The sequence below is a fragment of the Argentina silus genome (genome assembly GCF_951799395.1).
Source record: "Argentina silus genome assembly, chromosome: 6".
NCBI classification, from domain to species: Eukaryota; Metazoa; Chordata; class Actinopteri; order Argentiniformes; family Argentinidae; genus Argentina; species Argentina silus.
This window is the reverse complement of record NC_139660.1, coordinates 15289880-15307378: the sequence shown is the minus strand read 5'-3', so window position 1 is coordinate 15307378 and position 17499 is coordinate 15289880. Positions and strand designations below refer to the sequence as shown.

The following is a 17499-nucleotide window of genomic DNA, read 5'->3' as shown; positions in this document are numbered from 1 at the left end:
TTTGGAATATTGAATGAGATCCATGAAGTCAATGTCGTAATTAGAGGCTTTATCAGATCAACCTTTCGACTGTTAGTCTTGACTGTCATTTTCACAAGCTTGAAAATACTGCCCTCTACCTTCTCACCACTGACACTGCAGTATTGTTTTGCCGTCGGCTTGACGTAATGATTAGCCAATGACAGAACGCTGTGAGGAGTTTGAAATTCAAGCGGCGCTGAAACGGAAGAAGTGACAGCACGACAGTGAAAAGGTAAACAAACCAAAATGTATTGAATGCATCTGTTTTACGAAGAGACTAACACATTTGGTGATTTTGAGTATGTGATTAATATTGATGCTTCACTTATAAGTTGTGGGCTGAGAAGTAGAACAGTGGTTTCACCAACACGTTTTTTTAAGACGGTGCATAGTTGGCTAGCTAACGAGCTACATGTCAACCAACTCTTAAGATAACGTATGTATTTCATATCTTGTGTGAGTTATCCCGTTTCTAAACACACTTCAAATATTTGCAGGGAAATATGTGCACCCACATCAATTTCATCCCTTTGACATTGGAGAAGATTACACTTTGCGATTGATGGAATGATTTTAATTATTTTAGTTGTACTTTTTTAGAACCAAACAGTGCTATGTCATTATTCTCGATATCTTCGAAAAAGCACACCGCTTTTTATGACAATTTCGTGAAACCAAAGACACCTAGTACCAGTGTGCGCACGAAAGACCGAAACGCGACAGAGATGAGCGGGGGCGAGGTGACAACGGGAAGCATCAAAGACCAGGATACGACATTGGATAAAACCAAGGAGGTAAACAGGACCTACCTTATCTCTTCGCTGTCAAAAAGTGGAGGGCAGACGCATGGCACACCTGCCCGTGGCCGACTCACGCTTCAAAGGAGAAAAACAGGTGCTGAAAACGGAGACAGAACAACCATGAGTGAGAACACCCAGAACAGCACACCTGCACCTGAAAAAAGACTAACTTTGCAACGCAGAACAAGGACTGGTTCAATTGACAAAAGCGCAAACAATGATATCAGCAAAGCAACAGAGAGACAGCGTTTGGTCAGGGGTACCGACTCGAATCAATCCAAAGTTCTTTCTGAATCAAATACTCAAACTCCTGGAAGTGCAAGTGTATTTCGGTCTGTTAGTTTGAGGGACACAGCGCCTAAAAGTAAATCAAAAGAAATCATAAATCTGCTAACCACGCCAGGCAGAGGAGAGGAAAAGCCATCCAGATTTGCGCTAAAACAGCCAGCGACTCCTTTCAAAAGGGTCGTCGCCAAGTCAGAGGACAAGGGCACAACGTGTTCAACTCCCACTAAAAAGACTCCATTTGAGAAAATCACTGCAAAGAAGGAAGTTTTTGAGAGATGGGCAGGGAGAGAGGCCCCCAAAGCGGTGGCAATAAAATATGCAAGTCTGGAGAGGCCAAAGACGCACGCACAGGTGGCAGTAGAGGATGGAAAGTCAGTCGCAACTCCTCGTGTCAACAAGTTCATGGTGGGTGTCCAGAAAGCGCACCTGACCTCCACCTTACCGCCAGCGCAGGTGAGAAAGACCTCAACCACGATAAGCGTTGGGCACAATGGAGATGTGAGCATGGCGAAGCACTCGACAACTGGGCCAGTACCTGTGTCGACCGAGCCTTTGGTCCGACCCAGCGCTGTGCTGAAGCAGGATTCTCTGAAGATGGAGAACAGTGCAGTGACGGTTGCTGTCCGAGTAAGGCCATTTAACCTTAGGTAAGCCAGAACAAGTTTGTTTTATGTTTGCATATATAATTATAATTGATTGTTTCAAGTCAGCCTGACTTAACACTAGGCTTCATTTGGTGTTATTGATAGCCCTTGCATATACCACCAAATCTGTTCTGCCAACTCTAGTCGTCTATTAAGTAGAGATGCTAGTGAATTGTTCAATGACTATTTCCCTTGACTTGTTTTCAGAGAAAAGACAGAGAAAGCCCTGCAGGTGATCTTCATGGACAACCAGGAGACTGTTGTCCACCACCCAGACACCAAACAGAGCTACTCCTTCACATATGACCTCTCCTTCTGCTCTGTTGATACAAGTGACCCAAGCTTTGCTAGCCAGCAGACGGTGTACGAGAAACTAGCAAAGCCTCTTCTTGAGAGAGCCTTTGAGGGCTTCAACACCTGTCTATTTGCATATGGCCAAACTGGATCTGGGAAGTCCTACACGTGAGACTCTCATACAAAAGCTACACTCAAATGATTTAGTCAAATATTTCTGTATGTTGAATGACATTTGTAAGCTGTTGTTGCATTCATATCAGTTCAATTGGATTGTTCGGATTGTGAATCTTGTTTTGTCATTTCTCTTCAGTATGATGGGTTTTGGAGAGGAGGCAGGGGTAACGCCAAGATTCTGTGAGGAGCTCTTCACTCGTTTGTCCTCGGCTGAGAATCAGGAGGTAGTATTTTGTCATATCATGCATGCTAAGATGTGCATGTTGTTGATTCAGGCAAGTTGACATCATGCAATGTTGTTTTGTGTCTAATACAAAGGTGAACGCCCTGTGCACAGTCTTCAAGGTGCTGATTCCAGCAGGAATAACTCAGTATCCAAAAATAGCAAAGAGATATCGCACACTTGAATGACCATGACCGACCTTGGATACAAATCTTGATTTTGTATTTCGTAGTTATGTTAAAGATGTGTCTGTTTACGTATTACAGGTAACATGCCATCTGGAGATGAGCTTCTTTGAGGTGTACAATGAGAAAATCCACGACCTGCTGGTGGCCAGGGACGAACAGAACCAGAAGAGGTTGCCTGTGAGTACTCTGGTTGACATACTGTCTAGATGTCTTTAAAATCTTAATTAATCTTGGTTGGCTAAACTTTGTTTTGTGCTGGTGAATTACCAAATAAATGTTTTGTGTGTTTTTTTAAGCTGAGAGTGAGAGAACATCCAGTTCACGGCCCTTATGTTGCTGAGCTGTCCACGTGAGCTAACTTCCTCCTTTTTTTTTTTATTGGCAAAACTAGGTCTTGTTGAATGTAATGGTATATAGCTAGTCTTATGGATTTACTTGCTGTTTGTTTACAGGAATGTGGTGAGCTCCTTTGCAGACATTCAGGTAAGTTGGACCTTCTCTGAACATATTATCTCTCTAGCTGAGCTCTGGCATGTCTCTTCTCCCTGAAAACAAATAAAGCAAACATAAATTGCTCAATTGGTTAGCATGGCTGCTAAACCTCTTTCCTCTGTGTAACTAGGGATGGCTGGAGCTGGGCAACAAGCAGCGAGCCACTGCAGCCACTGGCATGAACGACAAGAGCTCCCGTTCACACTCTGTCTTCACCCTCGTCATGACCCAGACCAAGGTGTGTGTGTGTGTGTGTGGGTGTGTGCCCTTCCTCCCTCCTGGCCATATTCTCATATTGTATTACTGCCCAGGGCACAGTGCATATTTACACTTTAATGATACAATTACAATACTGCTAATTTTATAATTGTGTGTGTGTGTTTGCAGACTGAGTTTGTAGAGGGGGAAGAGCACGACCACCGGATCACCAGCAGGATCAACCTGGTGGACCTGGCAGGCAGTGAGCGCTGCTCCACAGCCCAGACCAGTGGAGACCGCCTAAGGGTAAGAACACAGATCAGGGAACAGGTTCTTTACTCATCCACATTAACAATGTTAAAAGGTATGCTTGTTGCCTGTGATTGCTATGATTAAATGTCTGACCCTTAAACATTACATTTTGGTTGATTTATTTGGTGTAATCAAAGCGGTTTTGATCCATAATCACTTTTCCATAGTCACTTTTTCCCTTGTCTCTCTAGGAGGGTGCGAGCATCAACAAGTCTCTGCTGACTCTGGGCAAGGTGATCTCTGCCCTGTCAGAGCAGGCCCAGACTAGGAAGAAGGTCTTCACCCCCTACAGAGAGTCTGTGCTCACCTGGTGAGGGACGCCTACAGGTTCCAATGACTAGAATAGCGCAGAGTAGTCCTACAGATACACAAATAGTCAAACAAGCAAGAGTGATGAGGTTGATTTCTTTTATTCCTCAATAGAGCCATAAGTCATTGTGAAACTGGGGGAGAAATGTATAGAATTGTCTATATCCAGGCATTTGTTAATCACTTTGAGTTAATGTAACCATCTGAATAATATATCTTGGTTAACGAGAGAGAGGTTAAATGCTAATGTTTTCTGGATTGAGCCCAGGTTGCTAAAGGAGAGCCTGGGTGGCAACTCCAAGACAGCCATGATCGCCACCCTGAGCCCAGCGGGCAGCAACGTGGAGGAGAGCCTGAGCACTCTGCGCTATGCCAAGCAGGCCCGCATGATCATCAACGTGGCCAAGGTCAACGAAGACACCAACGCCAAGCTCATAAGAGGTCAGTCCTGCCCCTCTTCTTTCACAACCCCTCACGCACTCACTCACTCATTTAATTCATTAAGATTTATTGGCATTGTAAGGCTTCGTACATTGCCAAAGCATGCATATATGAACTTAGAAATCAACAATGACAGAATGGGAAATAAAAAAAACATGAACAGTAACACTAATAACAGTGGTAACAATAACAACTCCTACTTCTATTTTCTCTCTCTCTCTCTCATATATATATATATATATATATATCCCTATTTCCCATCCATCTCTCTCTCCTTTCTATCTATCCATCCATCACTGGGTTCCCCCCTCCAGTTAAATTAAAGCCTGGCCCTAACCTTGCCATCAGGCCTTATTTATGCACCGTCACATCACACAGGGGCTAAATGCCTGTCTTGCAGGTATTATTCAAAGGAGATTGGCTCTGCTGCACTTCCTTGTTTGTGGCACTCGGGGGAGCTCTTGTGGTATTTTTTTTCGACTTGGTCATCTTGCATTTATTGTGTATGTGTGTGTCCTGTATTGCCAGAACTGAAAGCGGAGGTGGAGAAGCTGCGAGCGGCCCAGATGAGTGCTCAGGGCATCGAACCGGAGAAGATGCGTCTGTTCCAGCAAGAGATCACCGCTCTGAGGGGCCAGCTCAGCCAGCAGGAGAGAGAAATGGCCGAGGCCCACAGGTGATCACCATACATCCACATCTCAGCCCTGTTGTTCAGATGGCTTTGTGGGATGGGCACCACGTCATGAGGACAGATTGGAACCCATGAGACTGGCCCTGTTAGAATAAAGAAAAAGATGCATATTTTCCTTCCTTGAAGTAATCACTGATCTAACATGAATTGATTGCTCAAAGTATGCCTTATATTTCTATTCTATTTTGAATTATGTCATCATTTAGTTTGGTGGTTTATTCAAAGAGAAGGGAAGATGCATTTTAAGAGTTATGAAGTAAGTAGAGACTTGGGTCTTATTTGATCATCTGATTCCTTCATCTTAATCAGAGCATGGAGAGAAAAGCTGGAGCAGGCGGAGAAGCGCAAGCGTGAAGAAACCAAAGAATTACAGGTGATTTGGTTGTTATGTTTTATTATTAACACAGTCTTTCATTTGTACCCCTTTGTGTCCCCCCCTCCTTATTATCTAACCGTTTTATTCTGCACATATAACCACACTTATATTTAAAATGAATGACTTTCCGCTTTTTACGTCTCTTTTCCTCCCTCTCTCCCCTGTGTGTTTCAGAAAGCTGGCATCACATTTAAAGTGGACAACCGTCTGCCCAACCTTGTGAACCTGAACGAGGATCCGCAGCTGTCAGAGATGCTGTTATACATGATAAAGGAGGGACAGACCAAGGTCGGCCGGCTCAAGTCTGAGTCAGCCCACGACATCCAGCTGTCAGGGGCCCTTATCGCAGACCAGCACTGGTGAGGACCAACGTGCTATTAAACAGGCTGTTTTAATGGTGCATGTCTACGTTTAGCCTCTGAGGCCTGTTTGTCTGGCTCTGTCTGGCTCTCTGTCTTGTCACACCACCATGTTCATGCTTTTATGGTCACTTGATAGTGAGGTGTTCACTTAACACCTTTTTAATTTTTAGTATCATTTAGTAAATCATTCTTTTATCATTTGTGGTTCTCTATTGGTGGAATGATGTTCTAGAATTGTATTTTGTTTGCCCTCAGTGTCATTTCCAATGTTCACGGAACGGTTAGCATCAATCCCATGAAGAACGCCAAGACCTTCGTCAACGGGACCATAGTCTCTGAGTCTGCTGTCCTGCACCATGTAAATATTCTACAAAGATGAGATCATTGAAAAAAGACACTGTGTTAGAAACCTGACTAGGAGCTCACTCACCTGTGTTTGGGGTTGCTAGGGTGACAGGGTGATCCTGGGTGGAGACCACTACTTCCGCTTCAACCACCCGGCCGAGGTGCAGTGTGGGAAACGTGTGTCCTGCTGGACGGGCTCTGGCGATGGCCAGAAGGATTTTGAGTTTGCAAAAAATGAGCTGCTCTCGGCGCAAAGAGCTCAGTGAGTAAAGAATCAGAGGAGACTTTGAAGGCTCATCACATATCAATTTGATTGACTGTCCATATCATTTTAATACAGTAAGCAGAAATTCAATCATGCTGATATTGTGAAACAATGGTAACGCAAATTGCACTTGCCTATTAATGCAACTGGGTGGCCATTTTGTGTCTTCCAGACTAGAAGCGGAGATCCAAGAGGCGCGTTTGAAAGCCAAAGAGGAGATGATGCAGGGGATCCAGGTGGCCAAGGAGATGGCTCAGAAGGAGCTGACAGACCAGAAGACGCTGTACGAGAACAAGATCAAAGCCCTGGAGGGAGAATTGGTATGCGATTCTTGTTTATCAATAAGTATGCAGGGAAAAAGCCAGGATGAAAACTGACCACTCACTTTATTTTTGGTACATATCAGACCTTATGTATTGCACAAGGCACAGAAAAGCAGCATAGTGTACTGTCCAATCAAGTCATCAATGCAACACTTACCTGGGTGGGGTTTCTAGGACACAGATTAAGCCTACTCTGGGACTAGATGACTTTCAATGGAGATTCCCCATTGAGCATGGTCTTTAGTCCAGGTTTGTGTACGAGTCCGGAAACTGGCCATTAATGTGCATGCACTGAACTTGTATAGTGTCTTGTAAATGAACATACTAACTTGCTGTGGCATACCGTCCACATCCGTCCTCAGGAGGAGGAGAGTGAGAGGAAGAAGCGTCAGGAGTTGGCCCAGCAGAGAGTGGTCAGCCAGATGGAGCAGCTCCAGTCAGCCAAAACCCATCTGGAGCAGGAGGTGGACACCCACAAAAAACGCCTGCGTCTGCACATGGAGGCCCAGGCCACCAGACAGGTCAGCAGAGGAAGAGAGTGTGACTCTCAATTCTGCTCAATCGAAAGTTTTGTGTGTCCTTTCTATACAAATGCATTTCCATCTGCATTGGATTTTCTATCCACGATTGTGTATGTGGATTGTGTATAATCAAAAGGGTGGGTTTCATGCATTCTAGGCCATGGCAGACCATGATGTCCGTCAGGCGAAAATTGTGGAAGCTCTGGAGGCTGAGAAGATGAAGATTGGCAAAGATCTGGAGGAGATGCAGAGAAAACTAGCTCTGAGAGAAAACAGCCGGACTCCAAAGCATGGTAACCCACCTCGCCTAAATGGACGTATTACAGTAGTAGCGTTAACAGTGTTTCATCTCTTTCCAGTGTTACAGGCACACATCTGATCTGTTATATGGTCTTTATGTAGGCCCTCCTCAATGGGATGCCATGAAGTTGTCTTTGATGATTGAGGAGGCCAACAAGATCAGTGCAAAACTCAGGAAGGATGCTGTTTTCAGCAGGTATGAATCGGTCTTCCTGGGTAAATTTCAATACAGCTTTTTTAATTGAATGTGAATGCTCCATAGATTAAACTTGATCTTCCCACTGTTTTAGACACGAGGGGTCTGAGAAGGAGAAGGGAGAGGGCGAGCTGCAGGTCCAAGTCCAGAACACCAAACTTGGCATCTCCACCTTCTGGAGCCTGGAGAAGTTCCAGAGCAACATGGCTGCCATGAGGGAACTGGACCAGGTTGGTTATGCTTTTCGGTTAGACCTATTCCACACCACCATGACCCTACTCATGGACCGTCAAGCACTTTCAATGGAGATTCTCTTTGCTTAATTTGGGTCTGCCTGTGAAATTGGCCCATATTTTCATGCATGTAGATAGACAGACATTATTAGGACAGCTGGTTGATTGTCTTAGTCATACTTCTCATACAACCATTGAATCTAACAACAGTTTGACATCTACTCTATGTGGACTTGCCAGTGTTAACCCTAATTTACAGAGCAAAATAGCTTGTTTATGCATGAAAGGGGGGGGGGGGGCATCGTCCATGGTTGTCGTTCCTCATTAAACTGAATAAATGAGATCCAGTAAGTAAGCAGTCATTTATCATCTTCAGGGGGACTGCGGCTCTAAAGATGACGATGTGTTTTACGACCCCAATGATGAGTGGGAGCAAGATTTATCGGTCTCCTCAACGTCTTCCTCCTTCTCACGCCGAAGGTAATTGCAGTCTTTCTGCTTTTCTTTCCCCATCATCCTCCTCCAGTGCTCACAAGTGTGTCGGAAGTAACATGATGAACATGGAAAATCATCATTTGGTGAACATGTGGAAGGCTTTGGTTATTTTTTCAAGGGCTCATATTGATATTTCCACACTGTTGATTTACGACTTGGCATGTCTTGCAAGTTCAATGTGTCTGCTTTTCTTTTCTTAAACTTGATGTGAAAGAAGTAGCCACAGAATATTTCCCTCAGGTTTTTTTAATTTTTTTTGTTCCTGCTAATAACTTTATGCATGTAGACTAGAGACGGAGCCTTTTGAAAAGGGCAGCCAGCGTTCCTATGTTCTCCTCTCAACCACCACATAACCTCTCGGCAACATTTTTTCCCCCACGTTGTTATTTTTCTTCTTGTCAGGGCATGTTTATGGCCCTGTTGGTGCCGAGGCTAATGGAGAGGTGGCCAAATGAAACATGGCAGGGCCTCAGTGGGTCTCTCTTTCTCTCTCTGCCTCCCTGTCTCACTCTTTCGTCCCTCTTTCTCTCTGCCTCCTGAGCTCTCTGGTGGACCACAGTCTGAGCCCGCAGCCACGGCTCTCCCTCTCTTTGCGCAGCTTAGCTTATTCTTTATGTGCATCCCATGTGTTGGAGTGCTCAGAACCACCAGCAGTCCAAGGGTGCATTGCAATAGTCTTAAGTAACGTGAAAGCTTCTCCTCGTCTGCTATTCCTCATCTGTTCTGATCTCAAAACAAAGAACGGGTGAAAAGGGGAATGGAGTTAAACTGTTTTATCAGCAATTAATTGGCGTTGACCTGTTGGCAGTACAGATGAAGGAGACTTTTGACTGTTTAGAGAACCACCCCAAGAACCACTGAGACTTACAGTATGTGTGTGTTTTTGTTCTGGTTTCTTCGCCCTGTAGGAGCAGGAGTCTGTTAAAGGGCAGGAGGATTTCGGGGCGTCTCTACGAGATCCGAGTACACCCCATCCAGAGCCTCAACAGCACTTCTTCACAGTCCTCTGGTAAAACATAACTGGACAGCAGACAGCAGAACACCCTCGTAGCATTGGCATCACCCAGCTACACTTACGTCATTTAGCACATGCTTTTATCCAAAGCGACTTACAATAAGTACTTTTGTCAAGTAAGTGAATCAAGTGAATCAGTCATCATAAGTAAAACCTTTGATAAGAACACGTGCCATCGGCAGTCACAGTGCTAGAGAAAGGAACATTCCCCCCCTCCCCAAGTTCAGGTAATGTAGGCTACGCATTAGCACAGTTGAATGTAAATCTATGGGAGTAGTAGCATACCTTTATCACCCCATGAGTGTCAGTGTGTCAGTAGTTGTATTCATGTTGTCGTTCAACTTTTATCTCTGACATTGACATTTGTCCCAGGTCTGATGGGTGTGGCTAAACCCCCGTCCCTGCACCCCAGAACATCAGAATCCGCCCTGCCAGGGATCTGCAAAGATCTGATTAGCCAGACGGTGGCCCAGCTCCGTGGTTGTGACAGCGCTGAGGAGAGCATGGCGGACAGGCTGACCCTTGACCTCTACTGTGTGTACACGTCTGTGAGGAGCATCTCCAGCTTGTATGACGGCCTGGACGACAACAGTCAGGACAACGGTAAGCTCTGAACCGATAATGTCTTAATGATAATAATAATAATATATATGCCGTTTAGCTGACGCTTTTATCCAAAGCGACTTACATTGCAGTGAGTGCATACATTTTTCAGTATATATGGTCCCAGTGGGACATGATGCATGGCTGAATTGAGGGGAGCAGCACAATGACCCGGGGGGGGGATTACTGTATTGCCTTTGTGATCTTATTGTAATAGTAGTACTATAACATACTGTTTCCTCTACGACTTGCTCTACTTACATCTGGCCTCATTCCACTGGCTAAACACCAACCTGTTGTTGTTTTCCCCCTCACTTTATGGCCCTAGTGTTTGCATGTAACATGGAGGCCCAGACCCAGCTAGTGAAGGCCACCTCGGCCATAGAGAGAGCTGTGTTTGTCACCATGCAGTGGCTGGCCAGCATCAGGCCCACCTCCGGCCAACTCTACACCTCCGCTGAGGAACTCAAGACTCAAGTCAAGAGAATGGGCGGATACTTTCAGCTTCTCATTCAGGTGGACTATTGTGTTTTTATTGATTTATTGGGGTCTCTGTTAGCCCAGACAGACACAGGGCTAGTCTTCCAGGTGTTGATATTTTGCTATATTTCTTTGTGAACTAATGAAACTGTTACATTTTTGGACCATGGGCTCTCTTTAAAAACTAGTTATCTTAGATTGACCTTGATGGTTGGATGGAATGAATAGAATAGCCCGGAATGAAATGGTGCACAAAAGACTATGGGTATGCTGTCACCAGAGCCATACAGTACAGATCCCTCAAAACGGCTCTGCGTATCACACATCAAGGTCATAATACAACACAGTAGCTAGACAGCAGTGAATGAGAATATAAAACATGCACAGGCCAACGCAACACTTGCACATGCAAAGACATTACAGACTGTTTTAGTCCTGTTAAACAGAATAGACTCAAACATTACCATTTCTAAAAAGGAGCATCATTTCTAATTGAGTCAGTTTGACATGGAGCAGCTTTTCAAAATGCACGGTGTTGACTGACAGGTCTTAGCTTTGAGCTGTTTGAGTGTGTGTATGGAAATGGACAAGCATAGGGAATTCTCGACCGTGAGCCCCTAACAGAACATGAATATATGAAGAGTGAGGGAGAGGAAAATACATCTAAATTCCTTCACCAGCACCAACACTAAACATCTTTTACTTCCGTTTTCCACCACCTGCCTTGCCATTTCATTTATTTACCTTTACTTTACCTTAATTTTTACCATCTACTTTACCTTCTGAACGTGTGTCTAGGGCTGTGACTCTGAGATCTCGTCTATGGTGACGGAGGCCCAGAGGAAGAGTGGGCAGTGTCTGGATGTGGTGCTGCGGGTTGTCAGTCGGCTCGCCGCCATGACGGGGACTAGGCTGCATGTGACAGAGATGGGCGCCGCCGACGCCATGGGCAAGGTAACATTCCTGCAACGCTGTTACCACCAGCGCTACTTTCTCTGTAGGCCTCAGGGGCCAGCTGTAATAAAACTCTCTCCATAATGTTTGAGAATTGAAAATGAGATGTGTGTATGTTATCTTGGAGAAGGGGGGATTGTTACTGGAACTGTTGCTGGAATTATATATTTACGTTGTATAGATGTTTGGCTTCAGCTGTGTACTAGCATGCAAGGCATGACTACCTCACACAACAATGTTTGCTTTCTATGCCACACCACCCCTAATAATGATAAAACAAGGTAACATCTACAGTATGTTGGTACTACAGTATGTTGGTCCTTGATGGGGTTAAGTTCACTCAGACAGATTGTGTCTCTCCCCCTCAGCGGTCGGTGGCCATGTCTCTGCTGGAGGGGACTTGTCAGGGCGTACGCTCTCTTCTGGAGATGGGCCTTACGGCCACCAATGAGATGCAGAGAGAGGCTCAGCTGGTCTACCCCAGGACCCCAGTAAGACTTCGTAGTACCTTTCTGAATTTATACTCTACCCAGTGCTGCATATGACTAGTAGATTTTTCTTTTTTTTAATATATATATCTGTTCTTGATATGCTTTCATAGTGAATTGAATGATTAGCATAGGAATAATTAAATTATAATAATTATACAACGATTTGGGAAACATTTATTTTCTTTAAATGCCTGCTTTTTTTTTTTTTACAGGTTTTGCAGAGTCTCAAATCCAAGATGTTGGACTTGTCCTGCGCTCTCCAGAGATACATCCACTGCCACATGACGGTGGGTGAGCTGAACCACTATAACAACAAACCTCCTCGTCGGTCTCTCTTGACACGGGAGGGGGGGGGGGAGGAGATGTTAAACGTTTCAGATGAATAACTCCTAGCCACAGCAGGCCCCATTAAAGGTGCTAACCAGCTTTTATTGCTCCTGTAAAACCAAACCGCCCTGTCGTCGTGGTCTTATCTGCCCAGTCTCCCGTTGCATGTCGTTCAGGTAATGAATGTGTTGAATGAAGTGTCATCAGTCACCCGTAAACGGGCTTGTTTGCCGTTATCTGCCGTGCACAAACTAGCGCCTTTTGTTAGCGTCGATCATAGCGGCGTACAAAAAGGGTGTGTGTGTGTGTGTGGGGGGGGGGGGTCTCTCCCCCCACCAACCTCATTGTTATCAAACAAAAGGGGTCCAGACAAAACGAGACGTGATTTTTCCCTGGGCCTGAGATTCTGAGAGATGGAGAGCTGTGGTTTCACTCATTTGTATTTTCGTAACAGTGGAGCAGAGCGAAAGTCTAGGGTTGTAGTTTTTGGGCTATTGCATCATTGGAGTGCGATTTGTGATTGGGATCAACACTGTTGCTTCTCTGCTGCAGTATATGAGGGAAATGCACCAATAGGTCTTTGTCACAGGAAAGGGTTCATTCAATATTTTTCCACTTACATCAACTGTAATATGTGTGTGTGTGTGTGTGTGTGTTGGTTTCAATGACTTGTAACATCTGCGAGAGTGTGTGTGTGTGTATTCCAATGACTGTGTGTGTGTCTACACACAGGAGAGGGAAGACAGCCCAGAGAAGGGAGGGGAGGACGCTGATCCCTCACACCTGCACAGAGTGAGAACCACGGCAGCCAAACTGTTCCAGCTCAACCAGGCCATCAGGCAGCTCCACTCTTCTCTGTCTCCCTCCCTCAGAGGTACGGAAACAGCTTTGGCTTTAGGGAAAAACAACCATTGGCTCAGCAATGCATCTAAGCTATGGTCCAAATGCGTTGAATAGCCTCCTTTCCTTGTCCTGTCTTTCATTTAACTACCATGAACTAGCATAACAATTCACATGTTGTGTCCCATTTCTCCACCCTTTTCTGTTTTGTGTCAAAATGCATCATCAATGAACTTTTTCAGGAAGTAAATATAAGCTTGTCATTGGGATATCTATGAGGCTGTAATGCACAAAATAATGGTATTATGGTAGACAGATGAAAAATATACTTGAAAATGTTTTTTTTTGTAAAGTACTCCTTTTAAAAAGTCCTTCAGTGATCATCCAGGATAGGAGATGAGGGAGAGATGTTTTCGCGACTACAGTATAGGGCCCGTGTAGGTGATGTACCGTACATGCATAACTTGAATGTCTCCTCTCATTCACCATCCTTTAGGTAAAAGTAGTGACTCCAGCCTCAGTGCCTGCAGGGAGGCCATCTCCTCCTCCACCAAAACCATTGACGAAGTCATCAACGGCTTGCCTAGAGGGATGGGGGCGGCTACTGTCTCTGGATTGCAGCTACCCTGCGTTCAGAGTGTCATGGCGGCACGTGACGAACTGCACTCGGCCCTGCGGTCCCTGTGTACCGCCTTCGACCAGAAGGATTCAGTGGAGAGGAGGGGGTCGTCTGGCTCAGAGAAGAGTGCAGAAGAGAGGGATCCGGCCAAGGAAGGGGGCTATGCGTCTTCCAACACTTGGAGAAACAGAGCAGTTCCCAATATTATGCATTCTCTGTCCTCTGGGGTCTCTGCATCCAATGGCGATCCACGTTGGGTTTGAGCCACATCAGTATCAAGATGGGGCTTTATGTTGATGTTTAGCCAATCCGATATTCGAGGTGGAAAGATCTAGAGATAAACAACAGTTAGAACGAGAATGTTTGCACGAGGGGCTTACTCAGAAATATAGATAGTCATGTCATGTACATTTTATGGTTGACTGACAGCCATTCTTTTGTCAGGGAGAGTTGGCAATCTACAGAATATATTTATACATAACGTTTTGTAATGTTTCACCCTGCTGAAGAAGCCTCAGCTCAAGAGGACCATCCAGTTGCATTATTACCTATGAGGATCCCAGGTGTATACTTTATCGTCGCAGGTAGAGACTTAGTTAGATTGTACTCCAAGCAGGCTTTCAGTCAGGTTCCAGGCAAGTAGATCTTCTTTTTCAGTCTTCTTTTTGCGATTAATCTGGTACACTTGTTTGTGAATACGTAGACATAGGTAAATATGCAATAATTTACTGTAGCTCACAGTATTGGTAAGGTTGTCACATCACAATTTACACACACACTCCACTCAGGAGAAGGTTCCTCAGATTTTTGCACTTAACCTTGCACAAAGTCCTTGTCATTGTCTATTCTTACCGTGTGTATTGATTCTTAAATACCTTTTATGTAACGTCTTGGTAAAGATTTGATGCCTCACAATTATGTAACAATTTGTGTTTTGAGTGAGCATAATAAATTCTTATTGCTCTACTTTGTACTGTTGTTTATTGTTTGTATTGTTGTGTTGTTTACATTCAATGTTATTTTGTAATAATGGATGTATGTGGAATCATGAGGCAACTAGCTGAGCTCCTTCTAAATCATTGGTTCCATTTGTGAAAACCCTTCTTATTTCAACGTCTCCCTTTGTAAAGACATAATTTGTCAAACATGCGGAGGCCTATTCTTCAACACACACACACACACACACACACACATACATATATATATATATATATATATATTACAAACATGGACTATCGTTTAGGAGTTTACAGTAAGCTACAACCATTTGGATATTGTATATTAAGTGATCTTCCGCAGCAATCAGCATCTGGTATATTATAACGGCTCCACACAAGTTATTTCTGAAATTGTAGATGACACTCAGTAATCAACACAAAAGTTAAGATTATGTTTTACTACAGTATGTTGTGATTTCAACTGTTTGAACACACGGACTTAAAACTAAAATACATGTTTAAAGGAACCCTTAAAAAGACATCCATGGACATAACTCGTTTAATGTACAGATGCATTCGTTCAGTAATTGAGCTCGCACATCTCTCTCCGCTGCAGACAGGCGTCACCCACTTGCGCGCTAAAGCTCTGCATCACTTCATCAATTCTGATGTCACTTTAGGAGGTTCCCTGAAGTCTGCAGGATAAACCGAAAGAAGGGCTAACGTGTAGTTAATACGAGAAACACAACATACAGTTTTTTGGTTCTTTAGATAAGGTGAGAAGATGTAGTGCTTGATGAACTGAAATTATTTTAAAATCACGCAAAGGCGTCGAAGTCTCGATGGAGGTGGAATGAAGAGGACGCACGAAAACTTTCTGGACACCATCCGTCAAAAAGTCTAACTCAGGTAGAAACACGAATGTGTCCTGAGTAACCTCGAATCGAATGCATTTGAGCAAAAATGTCCGCGGTAATTATATCATTAGATTATGAAAACCGTATACAATGTTCTTCCTCTACTGTACAGTAACTTCAGTTGATCATGCTGGCGTTTTTTGTTGTTGACAGGATGCAGTGGTTTAGGATAATATATCCGAATTTATTTGTAAGTACACCCAATTTCATAATAATTCATTACATATGTAATTACTTTTTTTTATTCTTTAGCCTATTAAAAAACAATTGTTGGTTTGTTTCTAATACACGCATAAACACTTCCATGTGCAAAGAAATAATATATTCAAATCATGAATTGAACACAATGTCATTTTAAAACGCCCACACAGAAACACTGTTAATGAATGTCTCATGTATATCACAACAAATACATATATCATGTATTATTACGGACTTGATGTCATTTAAGTTAAAATGCTCTTATGCAAGAGCTGTGTGCTATCCATAGTCTATCTCTCCTAAGGGTATGTAGGAATTGTTATCCAGCGAAAAATAGTTTTGAGATATCATTATTCATGTTAAAACATTTTAGGAACATTTTTGGAATATGAAAGACCCACCATTAAAAAAACCCACAGGTTGGTTAACACTTTTCTTTATTTCACAGATTTGGTTTCATCACTGCACATCAGGTAAGGTGGCCTTTAACCTGTATCCACTGCAAGAGGCGTAGTGTCAATTATAGATCTATGCCTGTATGACCTGTGTACAACATGTATGATAAAGTTCTCAGCTATTAGTTTTCCTTTTAGATAATGTATAATTACAAAAACGTATGACTCCACCACACATAATAGACTGCGGTTGAGCATGTGGTCTCGGTTACTCCATCAGTTACTTCACCAGTCAGTCTCCTATCATTAATCCTTCACTATGCTGAGATCATGTAAAATGTTGACCACTGACCAAGAACATGGTTTAACACCAGTCCAAAAGAGCAGGAAGTTTGCTCTCATTGCACAATGACAGCCTCTATAAATTGTATTATTCCCTAGAAGTTTATAATAATTTCTACGTAGTGAGCTCCACTAACCATCTCTCTTTATTGGGTGAATCTCAGAAGTATTTTCTCTGTTTCTTGCCTCCTTCTCAAAAAGCATTAGTCGAGAAGATTTTACAGTAAGTTCCTGTTCTTGGACCATGGGTCTGTTTGGACCATGGGTCTGTTACCTAAAGTGTGTCCTTCCTTGAAGTAATCATAGATCTAAGGTCAATGGATTGGTCAAAGCAAGCTTTTCATTGTATTGATTTCACCAATGAAGTCATGTCAGATAGGTGATTTTATCCAAGGAAGGGAGGAAAGAAGGATGCATTTTAGGTGTTAAACAAGGCCCAACACCTCTGCATTTTAAGAAGGAGGCGAGAAGAGAGGATGCGAGGAATCAAGGAAAGGCACTTGAGATAAAGCTGCTGTGTTTTTTTCAGATACAGCTTTGACGTTGGAGAGCAGGACCCTGTTTACATACGATGAGTCTTACTATGAGTATGTACCAGTCAGGCTACCGTGGCATGGGGCTGGCCGCCTCTGTGACCAGCGGTCAGGGTCCCTAGCCACGGTCTCCAACGCCTTTGAGAACCGAGAGCTGACCAGCTTCTTGAAGTCACTGAACATAACCCAGCCTGTGTGGATTGCCAGGAAAGTCGTGACACACTTAAAAAGTGAGTTCAGTGTGCCATTTCTGACACTTTTATTGAAATATCAGCACCTTCTCTCTTTAACAGTAGGGTCTTTGTGTGTGCCTCGGGCAATAAACCCACCAACTACGAAAATATGGCTAA

The 17499-nt window shown here is 43.8% G+C and overlaps 2 protein-coding genes across 2 annotated transcripts in view; both read left to right on the top strand.

Moving 5' to 3' along the window:
• The first annotated feature begins 602 nt into the window (after positions 1–602).
• On the top strand, positions 603–14761 carry kif14 (kinesin family member 14). The gene is made up of 29 exons (XM_083671231.1): positions 603–1756; positions 1961–2215; positions 2361–2448; positions 2714–2812; positions 2932–2984; positions 3088–3118; positions 3258–3365; positions 3515–3631; positions 3829–3947; positions 4215–4387; positions 4916–5063; positions 5388–5451; positions 5629–5813; positions 6072–6174; positions 6266–6423; positions 6599–6746; positions 7112–7270; positions 7428–7563; positions 7673–7766; positions 7861–7996; positions 8376–8479; positions 9403–9503; positions 9882–10112; positions 10441–10628; positions 11391–11546; positions 11915–12037; positions 12250–12324; positions 13097–13238; positions 13701–14761. The coding sequence occupies exons 1-29, from the start codon at positions 636–638 to the stop codon at positions 14084–14086; spliced, it is 5001 nt and encodes a 1666-aa protein (XP_083527357.1). The 5' UTR covers positions 603–635; the 3' UTR covers positions 14087–14761.
• A 1071-nt stretch (positions 14762–15832) lies between these two features.
• Positions 15833–17499, top strand: part of LOC310806259 (adhesion G protein-coupled receptor D2) — a gene marked incomplete at its 5' end in the record, with an annotated part of 64029 nt that continues 62362 nt past the window's right edge. The window contains 3 exons of the mRNA XM_083672309.1: positions 15833–15868; positions 16328–16352; positions 17146–17379. Of these exons, the coding sequence (XP_083528435.1) occupies positions 15833–15868; positions 16328–16352; positions 17146–17379 (295 nt within the window). The remainder of the gene's footprint in view (positions 15869–16327; positions 16353–17145; positions 17380–17499) is intronic.